Here is a 22,515-nt window from a genome sequence, read left to right on the forward strand (position 1 = left end):
GAGCCAGATACCATGGGATGGTTAGTGACAATGAGTAGATGGCATTGACTAATTTCCAGTTCAACACCTACACCTATCAGGACCTACCAGAAATAGAATCATCTGACCAAACATATGTATCTTAGCTATTTGGGCCAGGCTCTTCTTTAAGGTTCATACCAAGAAAGAAACAATACCCACAGGTAGTTAATCTGATCTGCTAAAACTGACTGAAAAAATCCTGGTTTGTCTGCTGAGTACAAAAGGAGCCTGTGGTGAGTAGCTCACATATAGGCATTGATATTTAGCAGTGCGGGTGCTGATATAATCATGGCCCACAAGGACTGTGGGACTGTCATGCTGCATTTTGCAGTGTCCCATCACTCAAGTAGGACATTTACCAAGCTCAAAGAGGATCCAGGTGACTCCAGGACTGTGCTGCCTGGTTTCTGCTTGCATGAGAACATGTCCCCAGCAACTCAGAGCCTGTGCAGAACCTTGAGGAAGCTTTCAACAATTAAAAAAAAGAAAAATCTAAACCAAAACAAACAAAATAAAATAAACAAACAAACATAAACAAACCTAAAAAAAAAGACTGATGGGAAGGTAAATACAACATTCATACAGGATAGCAAACATTTTTTGATATAATGGTATTTTGGTATCTCCATGGTTTGAAAGATTTCTATTGGCACACACTCACTGGATGCACACCAGAGGCATTCTGTGACAGTGTTCTTCCCCAGCTGGGTTCAGAACAGAATTATACCAAGTTTTGGAAAGAATCTTTGACTTTTATTTCCTCAAAAGGATCTGAGGTCTGGTACACAACAGCTGTTGTGAGAAATCACATGTAGTAAGAAGGTTTGCTCCAAAACGTCACTATTTCTCCAAATTACAAGTCTGTACTTAGGCAATGAGGAACATGTTCCAAAGGTATCAAAGGCAATATTCAAACAAAAAGACACTTGAGGTCATATTTTAATTGCTAGAATTGACTCTGTGAAATCAGGCTGTATTGAAGCTGCTATTGGATGATGATATGTTATTCAGAATATCAGAGCAGACTGTCCTAACTATTCATTTAAATATATGGAGTCTTGGAATATGCTTTAATCCAAGACCTGGGTCAGTCCTTAGGTTATCCAAACGATGCTACTGTGAACTTCTCTACCATCCTCCAACTTTTAAGTTTCTTAAATTATTAACTGAGGGTCCACAGAAGTAGTAAATATAGCTTTACCTTTCCAGGAGCACTCCTGAAACATAGAATGTCCACACTTCGGGAAAAGCTGGTTTTCTAGGCTCTGATTCAAATGTGTGAGAGCATGTTGCCAGGAGTCCAATAAGGCAACCAATTTCTTCAAATGAATTAGGATGTTACAAGCAGGGAAAATATTCCATATATAAACAAATCATCAAAGTCTAAGGATTAAAGTACAAAATTTTTTAGAAGATGAAAGACATTTTAATAGACTTTATTCCAGCAGTAGGTCAGCTAGGTCACAGCAGGATGCTAAATCCTGCAATCCATGAGGTATTTTAAAGAGCAAGAAACTAGACAGTACCAGTCAAGATTACTTACTTTTGTATGAATAAAGAACAATAGAACTGATCCACTTCTGTGTTCCTTGAAAAATTAGTTCACATAAAAAATTTAAAATGTTTACAGAAAAAATCAAGACAATAATTTTCCAGAGGTTAGAAAATCAGCATTTTTGGAATTGCTATTCAGAGGGAATTTCCAGCTGGAAACATAGATAGGCAACACAGACATTGTCTTTGGACATCTAAGAGATCCTGATGTAAATATTCTGAGCCATTTCAGGGGAGTTATACATATGCCTGCTGCACAGTAGAACATATGCAGACTCTTTTCCTGTAATTATTTTAGATGAGCTCTCAATTCATTTCACCCTGTTAGCACATGGTAGTTACCAATTCAGACACAACCAAATACCTGAAAAATCTAGACAGTACTCAATAAAGGAAGAAATATCTGAGATACTAAGATCATTGTCATCAAAAATACAAAGGCTGCTAGCTGAGAAAATGTGAGAAATCTTTGAACAAAATACCAACCACATCAACAGTGAGGACAGGGTGAAGCGATAAGAAGAAGGGTTTATCTGGAAGTTATCACAGAGCTAACAGCTACCAATTCACTTTGCTAGCAGAGAAAAAGCTAAGCACTGTATGGGATAAAATGCTGAGGCACAGAAATGCACCACAACTCTCATGCAGATGTCCCAGGGAAGAAGACTCCTCGTGTGCCAGGATGAGCTCCTACGTACAAAACAACTATAATTTGTTTGCTTCCCTGTCATGCTGAGTGAGTTTCCACAGAATGCTGGAAGAGGCCACATGTTCTCCCAAGGGCAATGTTATTCTGATTGCCCCTTGCTCTACTTCACTCCCTTACTCAGCAGATTTTGGTCACCTCAGGTATGCAAACAGCAAAGTCATGGGAAATGAGCTTCAGCCAGTGCCACAAGGGTTTCCACAGCCCCTGTTCACTTGTGCTGATCTGGCTTTGCTGCCAGCTCAGAAGTCCTCTGGGCTGTGACCACACTCCCTACTGCCACTTATCACACAGAGTTTGGGGAGAAACTTTCACCTGCATTGCCATGGCAGCTGTAACAGCTCTCATGAGAGGTTAGCTCAGGGTGGTAAGTAATTTGTTGTTTTTACACTTGATTCTCCCTTACCTCCTCCTCATCATTCTTGGCAGCAAGCCCCTGCCATTGTGATTGTTGACAATCTGCCTTTTCTTTCCTGAAAACTTCCTTTAGCTTTGGGCTGCAATTCCTGCTTGCTCAGGTTCTTGCAGAAAACTCAACCTCTACTTTTAAGGTATTGCTCAAAATTTCCAGTGTCTGCCTGGCAAGCCAGGATTTAGATGCCCCTAGAGGATTTCAGAAGTATGCCAGAGTCCCAGGTCACAGTAAGCTTTTTTTGGTACTACTCTGAGACAACAGTCACACCCTGCCTGATTTTAATATGACTTCAGAAAAACAGCAACATCCTCCCTCAAGAATTCCCTTATGAGTTCATGAGGAATAGTCTGTTTGGTAAAGCAAACCCTTTTATTAGATCCAACCTCTGCAGGTGTTACTCACTATCACATGAAGGTTATCTCTCCAAGCAGCTATGTAAGGAGAAGAAACTCAGTTTCAGAGTAGTACACATTAAGTATGTTAGGCAGGACCTCACCTGTAAAGCTGACAGTGAAACAAACCCAACCTGCCAAGATGCAATACTTCACTGGAGATACTGAGTAAGATACAGTTCTGTCCAGAGAATCAGGTGAGTGCAATTCCTACTCTGCAATCCCATCCAAACTTCCATGCTGCTCCCCTTCTTTACAAAAGAGGGCAGCTTCTGGTCCAACTCAACCAAGCCAACAAACTTTCTGTTCCCCCCCTCCAGCTGGACCATGTCTCTGTTGTACTGGGCAGCCCAAAACTGGACACATCACTCTGTGTGTGACCTCACGGGGGGAAGGATTGCCTTCCTCAGCCTGCTGGCAACACTCATAATGCAGCCCAGGATCTGCCTGGAAAAGGCTCCTTTGCCTTCTTCCATTTCAGCATGCTGCTGCTTCTGTCAGCTCAAGTATGAGATGGATCCCTTGTGGCAGGGATGCTTGCACATGGAAGAGCACTGGCAAGGCTGCACTTCCAGCTACACTCCAGGCTGGATGTCTTTTTGACTCCTCTTTTTTTTCTTTTTTCATAGACTATACAACTGGGACATGATTAAATGATTAATTCTTTTCTTAACAACACAGTTCACAACTGGCACCATGATTCTTTAGTAGGAACCCAAATACTTCCAAATAACATCATTTATTGAAAATGCTTTGAAAATACATTTGCATGTTACAGAAAATCTTAGGAAATTCTTCACTTCTCACAAAACAATAGCCAGTGTCTCTCATTGGGGAAGACACAGAGTGACACCAATTCTGCTGTCAGCATTTCTAAGGCACATATTCACAAACTACTTTAGGAAAGTGAGGCCATAAAAATACATTTTATCTTTCATCACCATTAAAGCTTCTTTTAGTGAAGAGACAAATTTGCTGTGTAACCTGAGATTTTCTAGAGCAACACATAGCTCTCAAACTTGCTGTTTTAAAGCTGTAATAAGAAACATGGTGCTTCTTATCTTTGTGCAGATATTGACTTTTGATGAATTAAAGAAGATACTTTGCCCAATATCAAAATGAAACACAATGATCAAAATTCAGGATTTTTTAATAGTTTTGTTCCAAGCATCTGGAGCCCATCAGTTTCACTGCTCAGGTTCAGCTTTTGTCACAGGTTTGATGATGCCCCACTGCTAATGGAATCCTTACACCCTAATTACACCCTAAAGCTGCCCAGAACAGCTCCTCTCACCTTCCTCATCTGCCCCAGTGGTTCAGGCTCCAGCCCTGGCTTTGCAGAGCTGCCTGCAGTTGTGATGCAATGAAACAACTTGTGATTTCTAAATCAAAACACATCTTTCCATTCTCTTCAGGAATAAGTGTCACAATGATGGAGTGGTCACAGGATGCAGGAAAAGAAGGGTGAACCTTAATTTTCTTCATACTTATTTACTGCAATTAACTGAGTGTGGCACAGCTGGAGTCCAGATAACACCCCAGGTTTATGACTGGTTTTTCTACAACTTTCACACAAGTGTTAAAACTGGAGTTTAATATATGAATGTATTTACTTTCTCTCTTACAAAACACAAATATGAAACCACCTTCTAATATCACTTCTGTAATTTCGTAGGTCAGAATTATGTTCAGTATTATTAAACTTCCAGGAGAAATAGAGCAAATGAATTTATGTGAAATCAAATTGCTTATAAAAGCAAAGTCAAAAAACTTATATCCAACATTAATTACTATAATCACAAAGACCTGAGATACAGCAACCATTTTTCATTTGTACATATTGAGCAGCAAAAATGTAAAAAAAATATATATATACAAACTTAATAGGGAAAAAAAAACCTCAAACAGTTTTCTACTGCTCAAGAGTAAGACAACTTTCCCTTAAATATTTTAGTGCATTCCCCACCTCATTCCCAGGAACTAATGAGTTTTTTCTTCCTGTTCAAAGGCAAACTGAAGCCAGTCAAATCTTCCTTCAAATCAAGAAAGCTGTGAATTAGTGAATTGATAGATATTCACCTGAAATCACTCTGATATATAGGCAAGACAATAATGATTAACAGCTAAGGTGCACAACCATTTGGTAACTTTTAAGGAGAAACAGCATTTACACAGAACAGTTTTTGCTACAGAATAGTAAAGCTGCCATCTATAAAGAGAATTACTGAACACAGCAGAGGAAGAAACAGTATGAGAACTGCAAGCAGTTTACTCTTCTACTTCTTCTATTCAATGTTGTCCTGTTCCCAAGTTTCTGTAACATAAAAAGAGGAAGAGGAAGGAAGAATAAATGTAAGAAATCAATTATTAAAAATATTTCATCCATAACTCAGTTTGTTTCATGCTTATGTAATTTTCACTCAAATTTGTTGACTCATTTCAAAGTAGTCCTATGTAAATTCTACAAGTAGATGCATTTTATCTACATCAATCAGCCCAAAGTGAAACCACAAAGCTAAATATAGTATTCATGTGTATCCAGCTCTGATTAATGGGTAGAATTAAGCAAGAGATAAAAATACATAAGCCATGTTTTCTCATTCTTTTATATCTGGATTTAGTCATTTAATCTTTTCTAGAGCAATTATGTTGAATAACAATTGCTATCCACTAGTGACATGTTCAAACAAAATCAGCTTGGTTACTGATAACCACTTAAAAGCATCATAAAAGTACATCCATCCAAGCACTGAACAAGTCACACTGCAGCAGTGAACAGAGAACCATCACTCATAAATTCCACTGAGGAAAGCAAGGGCTTTTCCAGAGGATTGTCCTGTACCTTGTGTTGGTCTCAAGAAACAGAACCATGGTGATGTTTGAAGATAGAAAGGATCCAGGCAAGAGTAAAAAGGAACATTTTTGTCTACTTATTTTTTGGTTATTTTAGGACAGGCATCAGTACTGTATGTACATGTACCATGTCATCAAATCCTTGACATTCTGTTCTTTGCTCTCATGATTTGGAGATGGATAAACATGTGGTGCAGGAGAGTAAAAAATAATTCAATTGAAAATCACAGAAGAAATCCATGCATCTAAGGACTGCACTCCAATTTCTAGTATCTCATGCCACTGCTTTGATCAGGAGACAATCAGGCAAAAATGCAACATTCATATGTGGCCTTAAATGTCTGCTTGGTACAGCTGCTTAGTGTCAACATCATGTGAGACATAATCAGAGGAGAAAGTTGTGCCCTTTTTACAAAAGTGCTCAGAAATACTGAGAAGCTGAATGAGTGTCATACCAGCCCCACTCTGATGAATCTGCACAGGGAAAATAAAGTAAGACCAAGTTTCAAGCTCAGATCCTGCAGAGAACAGGTGTATCACAGGAAATACAACCTCCAAAAGGAGGAAATCTCTAACTGCCTTGTTTACAGGTGAATAAAAAACCAATCAAACATCACTCTGGCAAAGCCTATGGCAAACAAAGCTACAGTTTTATAAAACCTGTTTTTATCTCAATCACTCTGCAGATTAAATACACGTATTTATGTTGGGATGTCTTTGTTGTATCAATGCATCAGATGTAATTACAGGCAAATATTAAGGCAAAATAGAAAGTAATGTCTACATAGCATAGTTGAAGTGATTCCAAATTGTAAACTGAAGACACAAAAAAAAAAAAAAAAAGTAATTTTAAAATGTATTTTTAATATATCATCAAACACTAGCACAACTTGGTTTGGTACAGCATCCTACATAAAAGATGTACCCAAAATACTAAACAGATTTTAACATCTCAATTTCAGACTTAAGCAGCAGAAGAGGAAAACAATTAAATGCTGCAGACAAGAAAGAAGACAAGCTCTCAGATGGGACTTGAAACAAACGAGAGAATTAAGTTAACTTTATCTCCTGTTTTAAGTCTAGAATAAATCAGTGTCATAAAGCAGTATCAAAACATTTCAGTTTACCTCAGTAGCATCATCCATTTCTGTGCTCTCATACAATCATTTCAGCTTGTGTCAGAATAAGGAAACTCTTTTTCTGGAGAGCTGTCATCACTTAGGTCACTGTAGCTGTCACTGTTGGAACCAATAAGAATTCAGAAAGATCTAAACCAAATATTTCATTTCAAGCACTCCAACCCATAATGCACAGGATCAACACTTTCCTCAAATGCAACCCATTTCCAGAAAACTTCTTTAGGCTCACACTAAGAACATGGTATTTTAGAACACTTCCTCTAAAGGAATGGGCTGTTGGAGTTTAAGAATTGATGTGAAATAATGTTCTAGCTGATCAATAGCATGTTCAAGATCTTTTTGCTTGACTGTTGTACATTCATTCTGCATTTTGCTAGTGCTGCATATCTATGATATTGGTTAAAAAGATAGATAATAACAGGTCTTCAGATCTAAAAGACAAGGAATTTCTCCTTTATGGTAAAGAAAATCATCGTTTAAAAAAAAAAAAAAAAAAAAAGTTAAGCCAACTTTATTATATCACAATTCTTCAATTTACACTTAAATTACAATTCTTGCTTTTCTAGTTAGAACACAAATAATTTTCATTGCACCAAGCAATATCCTGACAGTTTTTCTAGAGGTTTTATCCCCTTTTGCTGTGTCCTGAGAGAAGCAGACTGGTTTTCAGAGACCAAGCTGCCATGCAAGTGATTGTTTTATGAGTGCAAGAACAAGGAAACAGTGAAAAACAGCAATCACCACAGTGACTGAGAAAGAAGTGCCTACAAACCACATTTTCAGTCAGTGTGATGTCTATTGGGTCTCCAGGTTTATCTTAAATTTAAGTGCATTTCAGAAGTGCCTCCAGCCTCCATCCCTCCCTTCTATACTTCACTTCTAGTCTGTTTTCCAGACATTTTAAATTCCCCAGATGAGAAGCCAGCAAAGGGAGCCCAGGGAACTGATAAGTTCATTTGAGCAGCAGCAATTCTGGTCAGTCCTGTGACCCTTCAGAGCATAGGTCATGCTTAGCACAATACAGGTGGGGATCTCAGGCCTCATTTGTGTGGGAGCATCATGACAGCCTTGGGGACCAACTCTGTGCCAGCCACTGACTGCACAGTTGCCTTGTCATATTTGCCTTTACCACACACCCCTTTGTGCTCCAGAAAACAGGACCCCACTCATGGTGTCCCCCATCTCTGGGCATGATCTCCTGCTGAGACATCAAGCACATGACCCAGCCAGCCAGAGCCTTATCAGAGGGTGCCAGTGCCTGCCTGCTGAGTGATGCTTCAAGGGAGCCCAGCAGCCCCACAGCTGGAGATCTTTGATGAGGCTGCACTCTGGAACAGTGAACAAACTGCACTCAGCTACTCTGCTGCTTGTTACTGAGCACTGCTTTGTAGCCTGAATTTCACCCTCTCTTCTTTGAGAGAAAAGGAAAGCCAAAGAAGAATAGGTAAAAAAATAGACACTTAAACAGAGTGGGACAGGAGGACTGGCACCAAGAGTTTAAATTCTACTTCTGTTAGGAAAGTCTCTTGCAGTTACAACAAGTCACTGTACCAAATTTGTGTAAAACAGCATAGATATTCTGGCTGTCCTAACATTAAGATTTTGTCCACAGCATTTTGCCCTTTCTTTGTGTGACACACACACTGCTGATGTGGTTCTTAACAAGGGTGTGTCATATCAGGCTAGTGTGAAATGCTCAATTTGATCATTTAATCAGTTGGTGATCAATTACACAGTTCAAGTGAGGAAAGTGTTGTTAACAGGACGATCAAGCATGCCAGATGCACACAGACAAACACAACATCACCAACATTGTACTTACTTTTTTCTGAAAGTACCCATGGAAACATGGAACAAAAATTCAGTATTATTAAAACAGCTTTACATTTTCACATCACAGCAAAATAGTAAATACTGTGCACAGAACAGAGAATAAACTGATTCTAAAGAACTGCATAGTATTTTAACAGCCCTGATTTAAGTTCAAAGTCCTCAGAAAACTTTTTTATTTTAATTAGCTCTGCTGCCCAGTGGCAATCACAGCCCAAAACCATGCCAGAGCTCTGAGGTGCTTAAGTAAAAGTGTTCACCAACCAATGAGGTGAGTGGAGAACTGCCCAGCTTTGTCTCTTGAGGCACTCAGGTGCTGATCCCCACCCAGCACTTTCATCAGAGATCCTCCCCCACTCAATGACACAGCTCTTAGAGGGATTTGCTTCTAAGGAGCAGTCACACAGCCTGGATGTTTCTGTGATTTCACTGACTTACCACCCAAAATTCTTAACCCTGTTTCCAGTTTGCCAGGGGTGAGGCTCACTTGGCCACTAGCACAGAGGCTAAACCACTTACTCAGCTGATGACAATTTTGTTCCTGTTCCCATATTGCCCAATTCCAGTAGAAGATTTGACACCACATCCCAGAGAAGGGCACATCACCACATTCTTAACTTCTACAGCAGCACCTCACACTCTCCCCTACTGTAGGGCTGCTCTATGGGGTGTAAGTCAGTTTTATGTCTCACAAGCAGGCCACAGGGCAAGAGAGGTAGGGGAAATGTCCAGGTAAGGATCAGACCTTGGGCTTCAGACCCAGGTAGCTGTCAGTCTCTCTGTTTCAGCAGCTTGAATGATATGTCTAAGCACACCCAGAACCTGTGGTACCATCTTAAAAATAACAGCTTGGTCCCCAAGGAAACCTGAACTTCAAGAGTTAGCCTGCCAGGGTACTTGTCAGCAAACAGGGACTCATGAAACTTGGCATATCTACAGCTGTGTGTAACAGCTTCAAACCAGCACCAAGTCAGGTTTCTAAGATTTACTCTAATGACAAATACATTACACATGATACTAATCTGAAGGAAAACTGTAGGTGGCATCAACCATAAGCAAGCCATCTTTTCTCTATGGAATAAATGTGTGCTTAGCTCCAAATTACAAGGAGTTGTACACAGATACTAAACATAAAACCTAAATAGATGCTTTGTGCTCACAGTTGGCAGTGCTAAGTAACCTTATTTAAACCTGCTGGCTGTGAAAATGGTGGTGATGAGAAATCAAATAAGCCCAGCTTTCCTTAATGGAATTCTTTTTCACACTGAGCCAGCCATTGAAAAAATATGCTTACATTTGCTTCAGCAAGTTTTCTCTCAGTTTGTGTTCAAATTAATTAGTAATTATCTTGGGCAGGAGCCTGATACCCACTTCATCTTATTTGTAACAATTCTTACAACAGTGGACTCCAACAAAAAGGAATTACTGAGCAGATCTGAGGCCACTAGTTCTAAAACCTAACCCCAACAGTTTTATTCTTTTTTTTTTTTTCCCCCTCTCCTGGTGAGATCTCAAATACAAAGTGGAAGCCAAGAAAAAAAAACCATAACAAAACTCTATGCAGTGTCATTGCATCCAGTCAGTTGCTTTAGTTGTTGCAATGAAGAATTTTGGTCTGCTCATTCCTTTAAAATGAGTACTCTGTGAACATTCTGCTTTTCTCTTGGAAAACCCAAATCAATATTCTTTAGAAACAAAGTCTTTAGCAGTTTCAAGGGAGCTTTTCTTTCATTCATTTTTAATGTACAATTGACAAAAAACTCCTTTTCCAGAAATGTAAGGAATTAAAACAGTTACTACAGTGATGCTATGCCCTGCAAGGAGCCAAGCTAAGTGCATTTCTTCCTCAGTGCAAATTAAAGATACATGAAGTACAGATAAATTTAGTACAGGCTGCAGTGGTTTAAGTAGCTTAGCTTTTAAGGACTCAGCAAAAGGAAATCTGCAAATTATTATAATGTATTTTTCCCCAGAAAAGCTGAATTATTAAAATTATTATGTCATTAAAACATTATTGTGAATAAATGCATATTTGATTGTGCAATGGTTATAATTGCAGTCACCCACATTCTTGGTGCATATTTTTATAATCATTATATGGTCATAAAAATCATAGATATTATTTATGGTCATAAAAATTTTACCTATAATTTAAAATGATGGTCATCATGATACAATCCTATGCTTCCATAAAACAATTTCATTTGGGAATCCCTCAGCACAAACTCAGAACTCCCCAGCTCTGACCTGCCAGCCACCTGCACTCACATAACTGGACCAAGGATAATATCTTATCTGGGATAGGCAGCAGCAGCTCCCTACAATCACTGCAGGCTCTGGCAGTGTGTGATGTAGAACTGAGCCACAGAACAGTTATAAGGAGTTATTTGGTTCCTTAAAGTGCATTTGCACTTAACAACTACAGAAAAATACTTGATGTGACTGGCTCAGCAGGGTTTTCACAGTAAACATCTAACATTTAAATGACAAAGTTAACTGACATAGTTACTAAGTAACAGTATGGTTAAGAAAGGATTTCCTTTAAAACTTTTCTGTAGTTTTCTGTAAGAGCTCTGGGGGTAACAGGGTCTTTGCTGCCCCAACCTTCCCCACCTGGGATCTGGAAGGTCACTGGAGGCAGAGCACTTGCTTTCTGTGGTGGCTGTGGTCCTGGTGAGGACACCATCCCTACCAGGACAGCTCCCCCCCAGCTCCTGGAGTGTCATCTTTCATGGAGCAGCCCTTCTCTTACTGTTCTCTTGACATTTCCTCACATCACATGTCTGGATTCAGCAGAATTATGATGCTGTGCCAAATGTGTTCTCAAGTGGGGACAACATACAGGGGACATCAGGCACCAGAATGTGTCACACAGGGTGTTTTCTGTTCTGTTCACAGGTGATGTCCTCCACAGCTGATCTGACACATAGCTGGACCATGCTAATGCAATAAGCACCATATGGACAAATTTTCTGAGTTTTTTGGTGTTTTATTTAATGTACCATTCCTCCTATTCTCTTTTGTTCCCTGTCTCTGAATACAGCTCATGTCATCTTTCATTAATAATGTACTCAAAAGAGTACTCTGTGACTAGATGGCATTGGATTGGGGCCTCACAGTAGCATATTCACTATTGCTTTGCAAAAGTGTGTATTTTTGCAGTAGTCATAGGCCTACACTTACTCACCTAGAAACACCTCTCATTTCCTACATTTCTTCCCTCGTACTGGATATTTGTGTTTAAATTATTTATCTTTAGCTTCTTATCCTCTTTCTCCAAAGATGTCATTATATTCAGCAGAGATTACTAAATTCCCTATATATTTTTTTGTTAATTCTTTGTTCTGAATAGCACTTTCAGCTCTTATTCAAATGACATTATTTGCAAATATAATTAATGCACTCAGGCTTACTCTTGCAGGCCATTAACAAAGGTGATGGTTGTAGACAAAGAAGAAATAAAGCCTGCTGATGCTAAACTGGATAAGGGGGAAAAAACAAACCAAACCAAACCAAAACAAGCAATATGGCTTTATTGTACACAGTGGTTTTGCAACCCATATTATATTGTTCTCAAAGTCAGGTTTTATTAATTTTTTTCCAAATGAAACTACATAAGTCTCAGTAAAAGCCCAACAACATTACATGTGAAGTTCCCCTCTTCATCTACTAGTTTCCTACTAAACCCTCTGTTTTCTCTTTTAAAGCAGCATAATTGTAGGTACTGTACACTTTAAGTCTCATGTAGTTAGATTTTTCTCTGTCCTTGAAAATGAAAATGTAAACTAGCAGCCTCCCAACACATTCCTCACTTTTGTATGAAATGGTGACTTCAGTATTTCCATGGAAAGCTTTGGAAAAGGTCATGACCTAAAATCATTCTCCAGGAAATGATGTGCAGGGCTTTGATGGTTGGGCACTCGTGCCATAAAGCACGAGAGGCTGAAACCACAAAGACAACTTGGGTGCCCAACTAGCACTTCAGGTAAATAAATAACAATTAATCACTGAGTTACTCTGATCCTTTGGTCAGTTCTTGACTGTCTCTTGGTGTATACACCAAAGTTTCTAGGAGCTAAATTTGCCACAGAGGATGCATTCCATTCTTAAACTCGGTATGCTCATGTCTATGTGGGCCTATGTCTATACCAGACTAGGCCTCACAAAAATTTAAGAGATGGTTTATTCACTTTCATTTATTTAGGGCACTCTCCCAGAAGTTGTAATGCATCCTTTAAGTTATTATTAGCTTTGCTTACAAGCTAGGTCTTCTGTCCAGGTGTCAAATATACTAAAATTGCACCCTAATTATGGGGCCATTAAATGTTTTGAAGTAAAAGTTTCCTGTTAAGACTCTCATGCTGAAATACAGATTTCCTTTTGTCTCAGGACTTCATCATTCACTCCCTTTTTAGTCTTTATGGTAGCCTTGCATAGGTAAAGCTGCTCAGCTTGCTGGTCTCCACAGGTTCTCTTGCAGCTTACTTTGCTCTAGTCACCAGCATGACTCCAAAACAAGTGGGTGGTGCTGGATGAGCTGTGCAGAAAATCCTCTCCTCACATTTCCCTCAGCCTTGCTAGGACATGCCTTAGCTTTACAACTCAATGAAATCACCAGCATTCTGGGTTTAAAGGTTTACATTGGAAATCTTTCCACTCAGCAGGTGGGTATGTTGATATGAGTGTCTGTGCTGTACTTGACACTGCAATTCCCTCCTGAACATTCTTCTGTACAAAATTTTCCTTTTTTAGCCTCAAAATGCATTCCTATTTCAATGCTCTTTCTCAAGACAGGAGTTTTGCTTGATTGCTGTGAAACTAGGCAAATAGCAAAATCTGCATTTTATATATTAAATTTTGGAGTGTGGACTTTTGTCTTTGTTAAATGTTTAAAATTTTGTAGGAGTTTATTCTATGAACATGAAGAGAAAGAGTTGGGTATACATTTTGAATGATTAATTCAATTAAGTCTAAGAGGGGCAAATTCTGTAATGGATGAAACTTTAAGGTCAGGGTTAGGTAACATAGTTGTTCCAATGCTAAGGGATGTAAATTAGCAGAACACATGCAGATTACTCATTTTAAAAAAATATTTTTTCTTTATCTCAGAAAAATAGAGTTACTTATAGCATGAAGCATGTAAAAAAGGATATTGGGGCCTGTGAAGCAAGTTGAACTAGTAGGAGTGTTTCAATCAAGCTGTAGTTTGCAGATCAGAAATTCAGTCTCTTTGTATGTACATCATTGCACAACTGGGCAGAATGAATAAAATCTGATACCCATAAAGGAGTAGGGAACCAAAACAGATTGGTCTGGTCTGGCCTGGCTGTTTTCCCATTACTCCTCAAACTTGAAAAAATTTCTATTTCTCTCTTAAAAAACAGCACACAAGACTCAGGAGAAAAATAATAAAACAACAAACAAACACAACCCACAGAATTAATAAGTTTGGTGTCTTGTTTAGAGGAAAAGCTAACATGCCAGACTTGGAACAATGTTATTATTAAGTAATTTTCTAATTATTTTATTTTTTGTTATTGTACCCTAGGCTTTTCTCTGACTTCTTTATTATTGCTATTATAATGAAATTTTAACTACTATTAATATCATTGAAATAAACAAGAATTAGTTAACCCTGGCTGAAAAAAATATTGGTACATTCAATAAACCAAAGCCTCTGTGTCCAAGACCAAAGACTGAATTTTAGCTGAACCATCCAGTTCTGATCTAGATCCAAATCCTTCTGCAAGTCTAAAGGTATCCCAACTGTTTTATTTCAGTCCTGTCTCTAAAAAATAGTATTGATTATTTAGCTAGTGCAAAATAAAATCAGTATTTTCTTCATTGTTGCTATCATCCAACTAGGTAAAAATTTCATTTCTTGATCCTGTAACAAATCTCTTTCCCTATGAAGCTACTGTCAATAGAAGTTAACACAGGAGGCTGCTATCTTCATTTGAATTTATTAATGATTTTTTTCTTTTTTTTTCCTGATTGTAATGTGGGGTTCTGGCCTTAGCCCTAACAGCCTCTGAAAAGGAAGAAATGAGGAAATGTGCTTCCTGCATACAGGTTATTTTACACCCAAGGTATATGACAGGCACACACAGCCACAAGTAAATCAATACATGAAGAACTCCTTTTCCTCTTCTGGGCTTCAGAACTGAAGGATGGGATAGTCCCTCCAAAAATGTGACTGTCAAACTGCAGGCAAGCAACAAAGAAAGATTACCTTGGAGACAATTTACATCCACGCTGCAGGTATGCATTCAGTGTCCCAGTTGCTGCTAGCAACAGTCCAAGGTATGGAGGTGAAGGTTTCATAGGTCTTGAGGAAAATTCTGGGTGAAACTGAACTCCCACAAAATATGGGTGATCTACAAGACAGACATCAAAGAAAATTACACAATGTAGGAAGAAGATATTATAAGAACTTTTGGAAAAAAAACCTTATTGAAGATTTCAGACTAGTGTCCAGAAGCCAGAGCAGCACATATGAATTTAAGGGTGAGGCAGCAGAAAACTTAAAGCAACTGACAACAGAGGCAGAAGGTTAGTAGGGCAAACTAAGGAAACATCATCCTATGATGCATAAAAACTGAATAATAAGCCTGTTCCAAATGTAAGGGTGTGGGATGAGGGGTTCAACTGGAAAAGTCACAAAGTTTACATTTATAATGTGATTTTCACAGTATTTTGGTTTTCAGTATATATTTATGCATGTCTATTTGGAACAATATGCTTAAAGCAGGAACAAGCAAAGTTAAATCAGGTTGCTGACAGCTTTGTCTGGTTAAGTTTTGAAGGTCTCTGCTGCAAGGACAAAGATTTCACAGATTCTACTGGAGTGTATTACCTACAATGTCATATTTAATGACATATTTATGTCATACCACAATTTGGCCATACTGGATGTATACACATTTCATATACTCAAGGAAAATGAACACATATTGGGGCCTGACCAAGAATATTTGAGGGTGATGAGGGAGAAGAGCAATGTCACTGTGAAACTGGCATATAGATAAAAATCTATAAAAGGCCCTGATGACTAGAAAGAGGCAGACATCATGCCCTTCTTCAAGACAAAAAGGAAGATCCAAGGAACCACAGAACATTCCTGACCTTCAGTCTGTGAAGGTCAGGAAGACTGGCACAACAAGCCTGAGAAGAATCTGCCTTTGGGTGCAGGGAGAGCACTGGCTTTCCTTAATTCTGACTTCAGCAAAGCTTTTCATACATTTTCCTACCCTTTAAGTTGGACTATGGGTAGAACACAAAGTGTGTTTAAAAAAATGGCCAAACTTCGGGGTTCAGAGAACAGTGGTGAGTAGTTTGAAGTCTGGCAGCAGCATACAGGGAGATAATTAAAACTTGACTGATAAAACTCTGGAGAGCCTGACTATATTTGAAGATAGCCCTGTGCTGAAGCAGAAAGTTGGATTATATGATCTCCCAAATCACTCAACAATTCTACATAGCCAAATCCCCCTGAGCTAGATTTAGGATCTTTTGAAAAAGGAGCACATTTGTCCCACATAATCAAATACATGCACAGTCTTTGCAAAGAAAGACTTTTCTTAACCTACTCTGAATTTTCACCCATTTTAATACCCAGGTGGAATTAGCAGTATCCCACAAAATTATCCTGGCTGTTATCACAGTTAAATATTGTGCCTACATGTTGTTCAACAACCTATAGCTTATACAGTTTTAATAGATGCAGTAAGTATTACAAACAACTAAGACACTCACTCTCCAGCTCAATAATTTCCATCCTGTTCCCTTCTGTATCATGGCCAACAAATTTCAAACCTTTCTCTTCAAAGCAGTGAGTCAATTCTGGATTCACCTGAAACATTGAAAGCAATAATAACTGTAGTTCTGTTTCTTTTTGGATTTAACAAATAGTAGCAGTTAATTGTAATGGTTTTTATGTGCATACAAGAATGAGAATTGGGTAAGGGTTGGGAACTTTTGCTTTCTTGTTTTAACAACTCTGGCATAAATTTGCAAAAGTGGATATGCTTATTAAATAAAGAGATGAATCAGTAATTTTAAAAGTTACTATGCAACAGGCAAAAATTAAAGCCAGGGTCCCTTCTACTTGCTGCCCTCCTGAATCCAAGCAGCCTGCATTGTCCCTTTTTAAAATGGTCCACTTGATGTAGACTGACCTCCCTTTTGAACACTGCATTTCAGTAGTTATGACAAAAGCTGTAATGCAGCTCTTCCTGCAAACTAAGGAGCTCTGCAGTGAGCTGTCCCATTTCCTTGATGATGTTTTAACCCCTCAGTTAATATTCAAACTTTGAGCAGGTTTACCACCATCACGTTCTCTTCTCCTTTAAGGAAGGTTGATGCTGTCTGAATCAGTTACAGCATGCACATATCTGATTGTTCAGGCCCCTTTAGAGACACTGAGGGAGTCAGATCCCTTTTGAATTACCTCAGAGAGAACTCCAGGAGTCCACCTCGTGTGTGTCACCTTGAATGACAGAATTTTGAAAGTATTCAGGCACCTTATCTCAGGTGTTTGCACACAGAGGAGTGGACCCACACACAGGACAGTGCTTACCTCGTATCGATGTCTGTGTCGCTCCTCCACAAACATTTCATCACCATAAAGCTTCCCTGGATATACAACAAAAGAGAAATTTAAGCCAAAGTGTTGCTTTAATAGTTGCTACAATTATTCCTTGTAATTTAAACCTTAAAAAGTCACATTTTACACATGTTAAACATACCATGACATTATTAATCTCAATGTGTTTTTCTGTTCTTCCTGACTGATGACTAGTTTCTTTTAATTTACTGTTACCTGAGTTTATTCAGGGTTCACAGTCAACATTCCTTGACTAGAAATAGCACAGGCTGACTAAAAACACGCTTTAACTAATTTAAATTGTAAAGCTCAAAAAGAAGTCTGAGGGAACCAGCAATGTAAAATCCCTTCAGGGTTTTACAACAGTTGCATACAAAAGATGCAGGGAAGGAAGCATCTGCTCCATTTTAATGGATTATGCATGGCACCTGGCATAGTACCTCCAAAGAACAGAGAATATTGCTTTCCTGTTTTCCTGATCTCATTACCCAAATGACTCTTGCAGTCATCTATGTATCATCTTGAACACTCCACATTTCACAGCAACAAGGAGCAAGTTAGAAGTATGCAGTAAACCAGATTTTAATCATATTTCTTATAATCATGGCTCAAATTTTGCTCTCAATTTACACTAAGATCATGACAATTACTGTCTTGCTAGGGGGTTGGTATGTGAACTAAAATTGTAGAATAATAGTAGTGCCATTTTACAAAAAACTGTGTATGTCTTAATTTTAAGAGATCACCTTTTCAAAACTATTACTTCCATCCAAATTGTAAAGCATAAGATAAAGAAATCATATTTCCTGATTAAACTACCATTGCCTTTCATGATTCTCTTTAAAGATCTAAACAGATATAAATAATTCTTAATATTGGTCAAGGGTTACAACACATGTTAATTTTTATTAACCTTTCCAAGAAGTGTATAGATCACACAACAACTTATACATTGTGATATGCACATCTGTGTCACACACAGGCAAAGTATCACCCAGGTTAGTTAGATCACTAGTATGGGCATCTCTAGAATTGCAGATTTTTCATTAAATGTGCATATTACACTTCAGTCTCCTGCTGAAGTTGATGTCATTTTTAAATACCCAGAAGCATACATTCCTCAAGTTTAACATAGCTAAAGAGAGAATACCTCAGAGCAATATCAGGGCAGGGCAATATAAGAAATACATATTTAGTCAATGGATAAGAAACTACTTTTTACACCTTTGCAGCATCATTTATATTATCACTGTATAATGGGTTGATTAATAGGAGACTATTACTTAAATTTTAAAATACACATAAGTAAAATTGAATACTTTTTTTCTATAATCTGGTTGCTTTTATTTTGTTATCTGAACCATCCTTTTACAGCAAATAATTTTCCTTTCCTGCAACAGATACTTTGCTTTCCCAGAATGAGACTGCTCTCAGGGCAGGCTAGAAAATAGGAAAAAAGCACTCTGACCTTCCCAAGAAAATAATGAATTAAACTGCCACAAAATTAATTTCAGTTTTCTCAACATTTTACTTGTTGTTTTTAAAAAAGCATTGGACCCTCAGTGACAGTTTCACTGGGAGTTACAGATGTCTCTCATTTCTTTTTTACACTCCAATTCTCAGTAAATGCAAATAATAGGATCAGAGTAAATGAGCTCAGGGAAGCTGGCACCTAACTGTTTGCTTAAGATTATAGGATTTTTTATTTTCTATGTTACAAAGCTTCTATCCAAAAGGCAAAATCATAGAGCAGAAAAATAACTTACTTAAAACAGAATTTTCTGTTTTAAAAACAGTCCTCCTTTTCCCCAATCTCATTGTTCCTCCCATATCTCCAGGATTGTGTTCTGGCATGTCAATAACCTGTAGAGAAGAAGTTGCACGGGTTTATAAATGGCAACTTTACATATTATACCTCCAACCATTCCCAATCATTATTTCTCTTCTGTTTTTCTAATGTTTTGTTCTGCAATACTGCATCCTAATAGACTGACAATGTTAACTAGTTTGTGACAAATTTAATTATATGATTAACAAAAGTAACTTACTAATTTCTTATTTCAATTTTTTGGGGTGGGAAAAAGCACCTTTATTTAAAAATTATATCAAAATGTTACCACTAGGATAACTCTGCCCAAAGCTATTCTTTGTGCTAAGACAATACACAGATTTTTTAAAATCAAAATTCAGAGACCAAAAAACTCCACCAAGTAATAAAGACACATCTTTGGAAAAAAAGTCCCTGAACATCACAGAGGCTGAAAGATTATCCTGGGCAAATATTCCCATACATTAGGCCATTTCTTATATTGCTCTTAGGCTGAGAGGCAGAAACAGTAGTGTTATCAGGTGAGAATACAAACTTTCTTGGGAAGCAGGAAGAGGGGAAGGGCTGCAGCAGCAGAGTGGGAAAAGGAGACTTGTAGTGAGATGATGATGTTGCAAAAGCAGAGTATGAGAAGAGGTGACTCCACTATGTGAGTGCTATTTCAGATTACAGATGTAACTAATTTGTCACAGGAAATGGAAAACCATCCCCCTCACTTCACCTCTATTAAAGGGTTTTCAGATTGCTGAAGAGTTCACAAAATACTGGGTTGCCTTATATGAAAAATATGCTGTTCAACATAAAATTTAAAGACAAGGATATACAAATATTGGGAATGAGGGCTGAAGCTGATGGGTCAAATAGCTTCTGCATGGGACAAGTGAAACCCAGGATAGTGGCATTCTGGGCATGTGAGAAACCACAGCTTAGAGGAAGGAGTGCACTTAGTGTTTTGCTCAGTTTGAAAAATCCTGCAGAGTCTTATGATACAGTTTAGAGGAAAACTGTCTAAGAGAGGTAAAACAGTTTGAAATTGTAGAAACATGAGCTGAAGCTTTGACCTACATGTTTGTATTCACATAAACACAGTCAGTGTGGAATGTAATTGATAAAGGAAAGTTCTAAAAATACAAATATTCACATACATGGGTAATCTCAAATGGATTTTTATTAACCTTAATTTGCCCTCTGAGAGTAATGAAAACAATATCTGATGATACACTTCATAAAGTGAAGTTATTCAATTTAGGAGGGATGGTGGAAAGTGCTCAACCTTTGGCCTTGTGCCAATGCATTTCAGCTGTGTAATTATCTCTGTACAACCTCATACCTTCAAAATGTTATTTATAAGCTATATATTCATCATAAAATGTCATGAGCAGCAGTTGTGATCAAACCAATGAGATATTACAGATCCTTCAATTACCTCTCACATCACAAAGGTGAGGACTGTGCAAGACATTGAACTAAGCTTCCCTCCACAAATACAAAAAAATTAAAGAAAACCCATTAATTGAATCCTTACCATTTTAAAAGTATGAATTTTACATTTTTTTAAAGTATGAAATTAATTTTATTTCCGTTCATTTAATTTCACTTTTTTCCTGGAATAGTGGCCACAAAAAAAAAAAAATCAGAGCATCTGCCCTGCTGAAGGTTTCTGTCATCCTCTGGGTCATACCCCCATGTGTTGCTGCAAGCCCTATAAAAATTTGGCTGGAGAAATGTTCTCATAGGGGAAGTTCAAGTGAGTTTCAACACTGTGTGTGTCTCTCTGTGTATGTGTGTGTGTGTGTTTTCAGCTCTCCATCTTTCCCAATACTTAGATTTATAGTAAGAAATGGACAAGGTTTGATATACTAACTTTAGTCATCAGGAGCTACTTATGAATTAAGTATGCTTTAGCTCTGTGGCCCTGCAGCCCAAATACAGTAATGAGAATCAGAAAAGAAATTCATATTAATGAAATATTTTGCCATACTATACAGAATTTATTTGATCAGAAAAACATGAGCTTTCATGACATTTTGAACAACTGTGCAACTGAATAGATTCTTCAAAGAGTTTGTGATTCCTGGCACAGAATAAATCAGCTCAGAACAGCACAGAACAGGCAGGCACCACAAGCAACAAAAAGGATCAGTAGGGTGGATGCAAGAATAGATAGGCATCAATTAGGTCTTTCTTACCCAAATCTCTGAAAACTGCCAACACTACAGGGATTTTATAGAGAACATGTATTACACCAGACAGCCAATATGAAATTAAGAATAAATCACTGTAACACAACACAAAGCAGTCTAGCTATAAAGCAGTCTGATCACTATTTAATCATGGCACTAATGAATAGTGACTTCAACTATCCATGAACAAACCTTTCAGATATCAACTGCTTGGATTGTTTCACTGTTGTTAGAAAACATATAGAAGCTAATGACAAAGCCTTTCAAGCCCTGACACTCAACATAGAGCAGCCAAGACCCTGAAAGCCCCACACCTATCATTTAGTAATCACACCAGGACCATCACATTTTGTCTTTGTTTTGCCTCATGTTCTGCAATGCCACTTTGAGAAGTTCATCTACTCTGGTTACCTTAGCAGGAGAAGTGGGGGGAGTGGAGAGTATCTGGTCGAGTTTTGTTTGCAGGCTTGGTTTTTGAGGAGTTGGGAGGGAAATGAGCATTGCTTAATTTCAACAACTGATTGCTAAGCTTTGGAAGCATGTTTTAACAGGTCTAGGTTTTTTCATCTTTTTACTCTGCCCTTGACTGGTGAGCAAAAGATTTATCAATGCTGAAATAAAGTACTACACATGTAAATGCTGATGAAAGAATCAGGAGATGCCACGGCCCTGGAGATTACCTGAACACTGAAAGGAGGCTCTAAACACAGCACACAAGAGATGTGTAGAGGGAAAGTTGACAGGAGAAGGGAATGCAGTGACAGGTACTGATGAATACTAATCCCTGCTGAACACAATTATGAAATTAAAAATTCAGCAGCACAAACTGACAAGGACTCAACCAAAACTTAAGGAACTCATCCTTTTATTGACTCTTTCATCATTTCTCTACAGGATTAGTCAGTACTTGCTAGAATTGATCTGATCAATCAATCACAAGTTCATCAGTAAACAAACCCAGACACCTACAAATGGGATGCTTATACTAA

The 22,515-nt window shown here is 38.1% G+C and overlaps 1 protein-coding gene across 1 annotated transcript in view; it reads right to left on the reverse strand.

Moving 5' to 3' along the window:
- Positions 1 to 3,808: 3,808 nt before the first annotated feature.
- CTPS2 (CTP synthase 2) overlaps positions 3,809 to 22,515 on the reverse strand; it is a 59,027-nt gene continuing 40,320 nt past the window's right edge. Inside the window, exons 14-19 of the mRNA XM_079317480.1 lie at positions 19,282 to 19,378; positions 17,489 to 17,544; positions 16,666 to 16,762; positions 15,143 to 15,287; positions 7,069 to 7,179; positions 3,809 to 5,402 (exon numbers count right to left, since the gene is read on the reverse strand). Coding sequence (XP_079173606.1) covers positions 7,110 to 7,179; positions 15,143 to 15,287; positions 16,666 to 16,762; positions 17,489 to 17,544; positions 19,282 to 19,378 — 465 coding nt within the window. The 3' untranslated portion in view covers positions 3,809 to 5,402; positions 7,069 to 7,109. The remainder of the gene's footprint in view (positions 5,403 to 7,068; positions 7,180 to 15,142; positions 15,288 to 16,665; positions 16,763 to 17,488; positions 17,545 to 19,281; positions 19,379 to 22,515) is intronic.

This window comes from Erithacus rubecula, assembly GCF_903797595.1.
Source record: "Erithacus rubecula genome assembly, chromosome: 1".
Lineage (NCBI taxonomy): Eukaryota > Metazoa > Chordata > Aves > Passeriformes > Muscicapidae > Erithacus > Erithacus rubecula.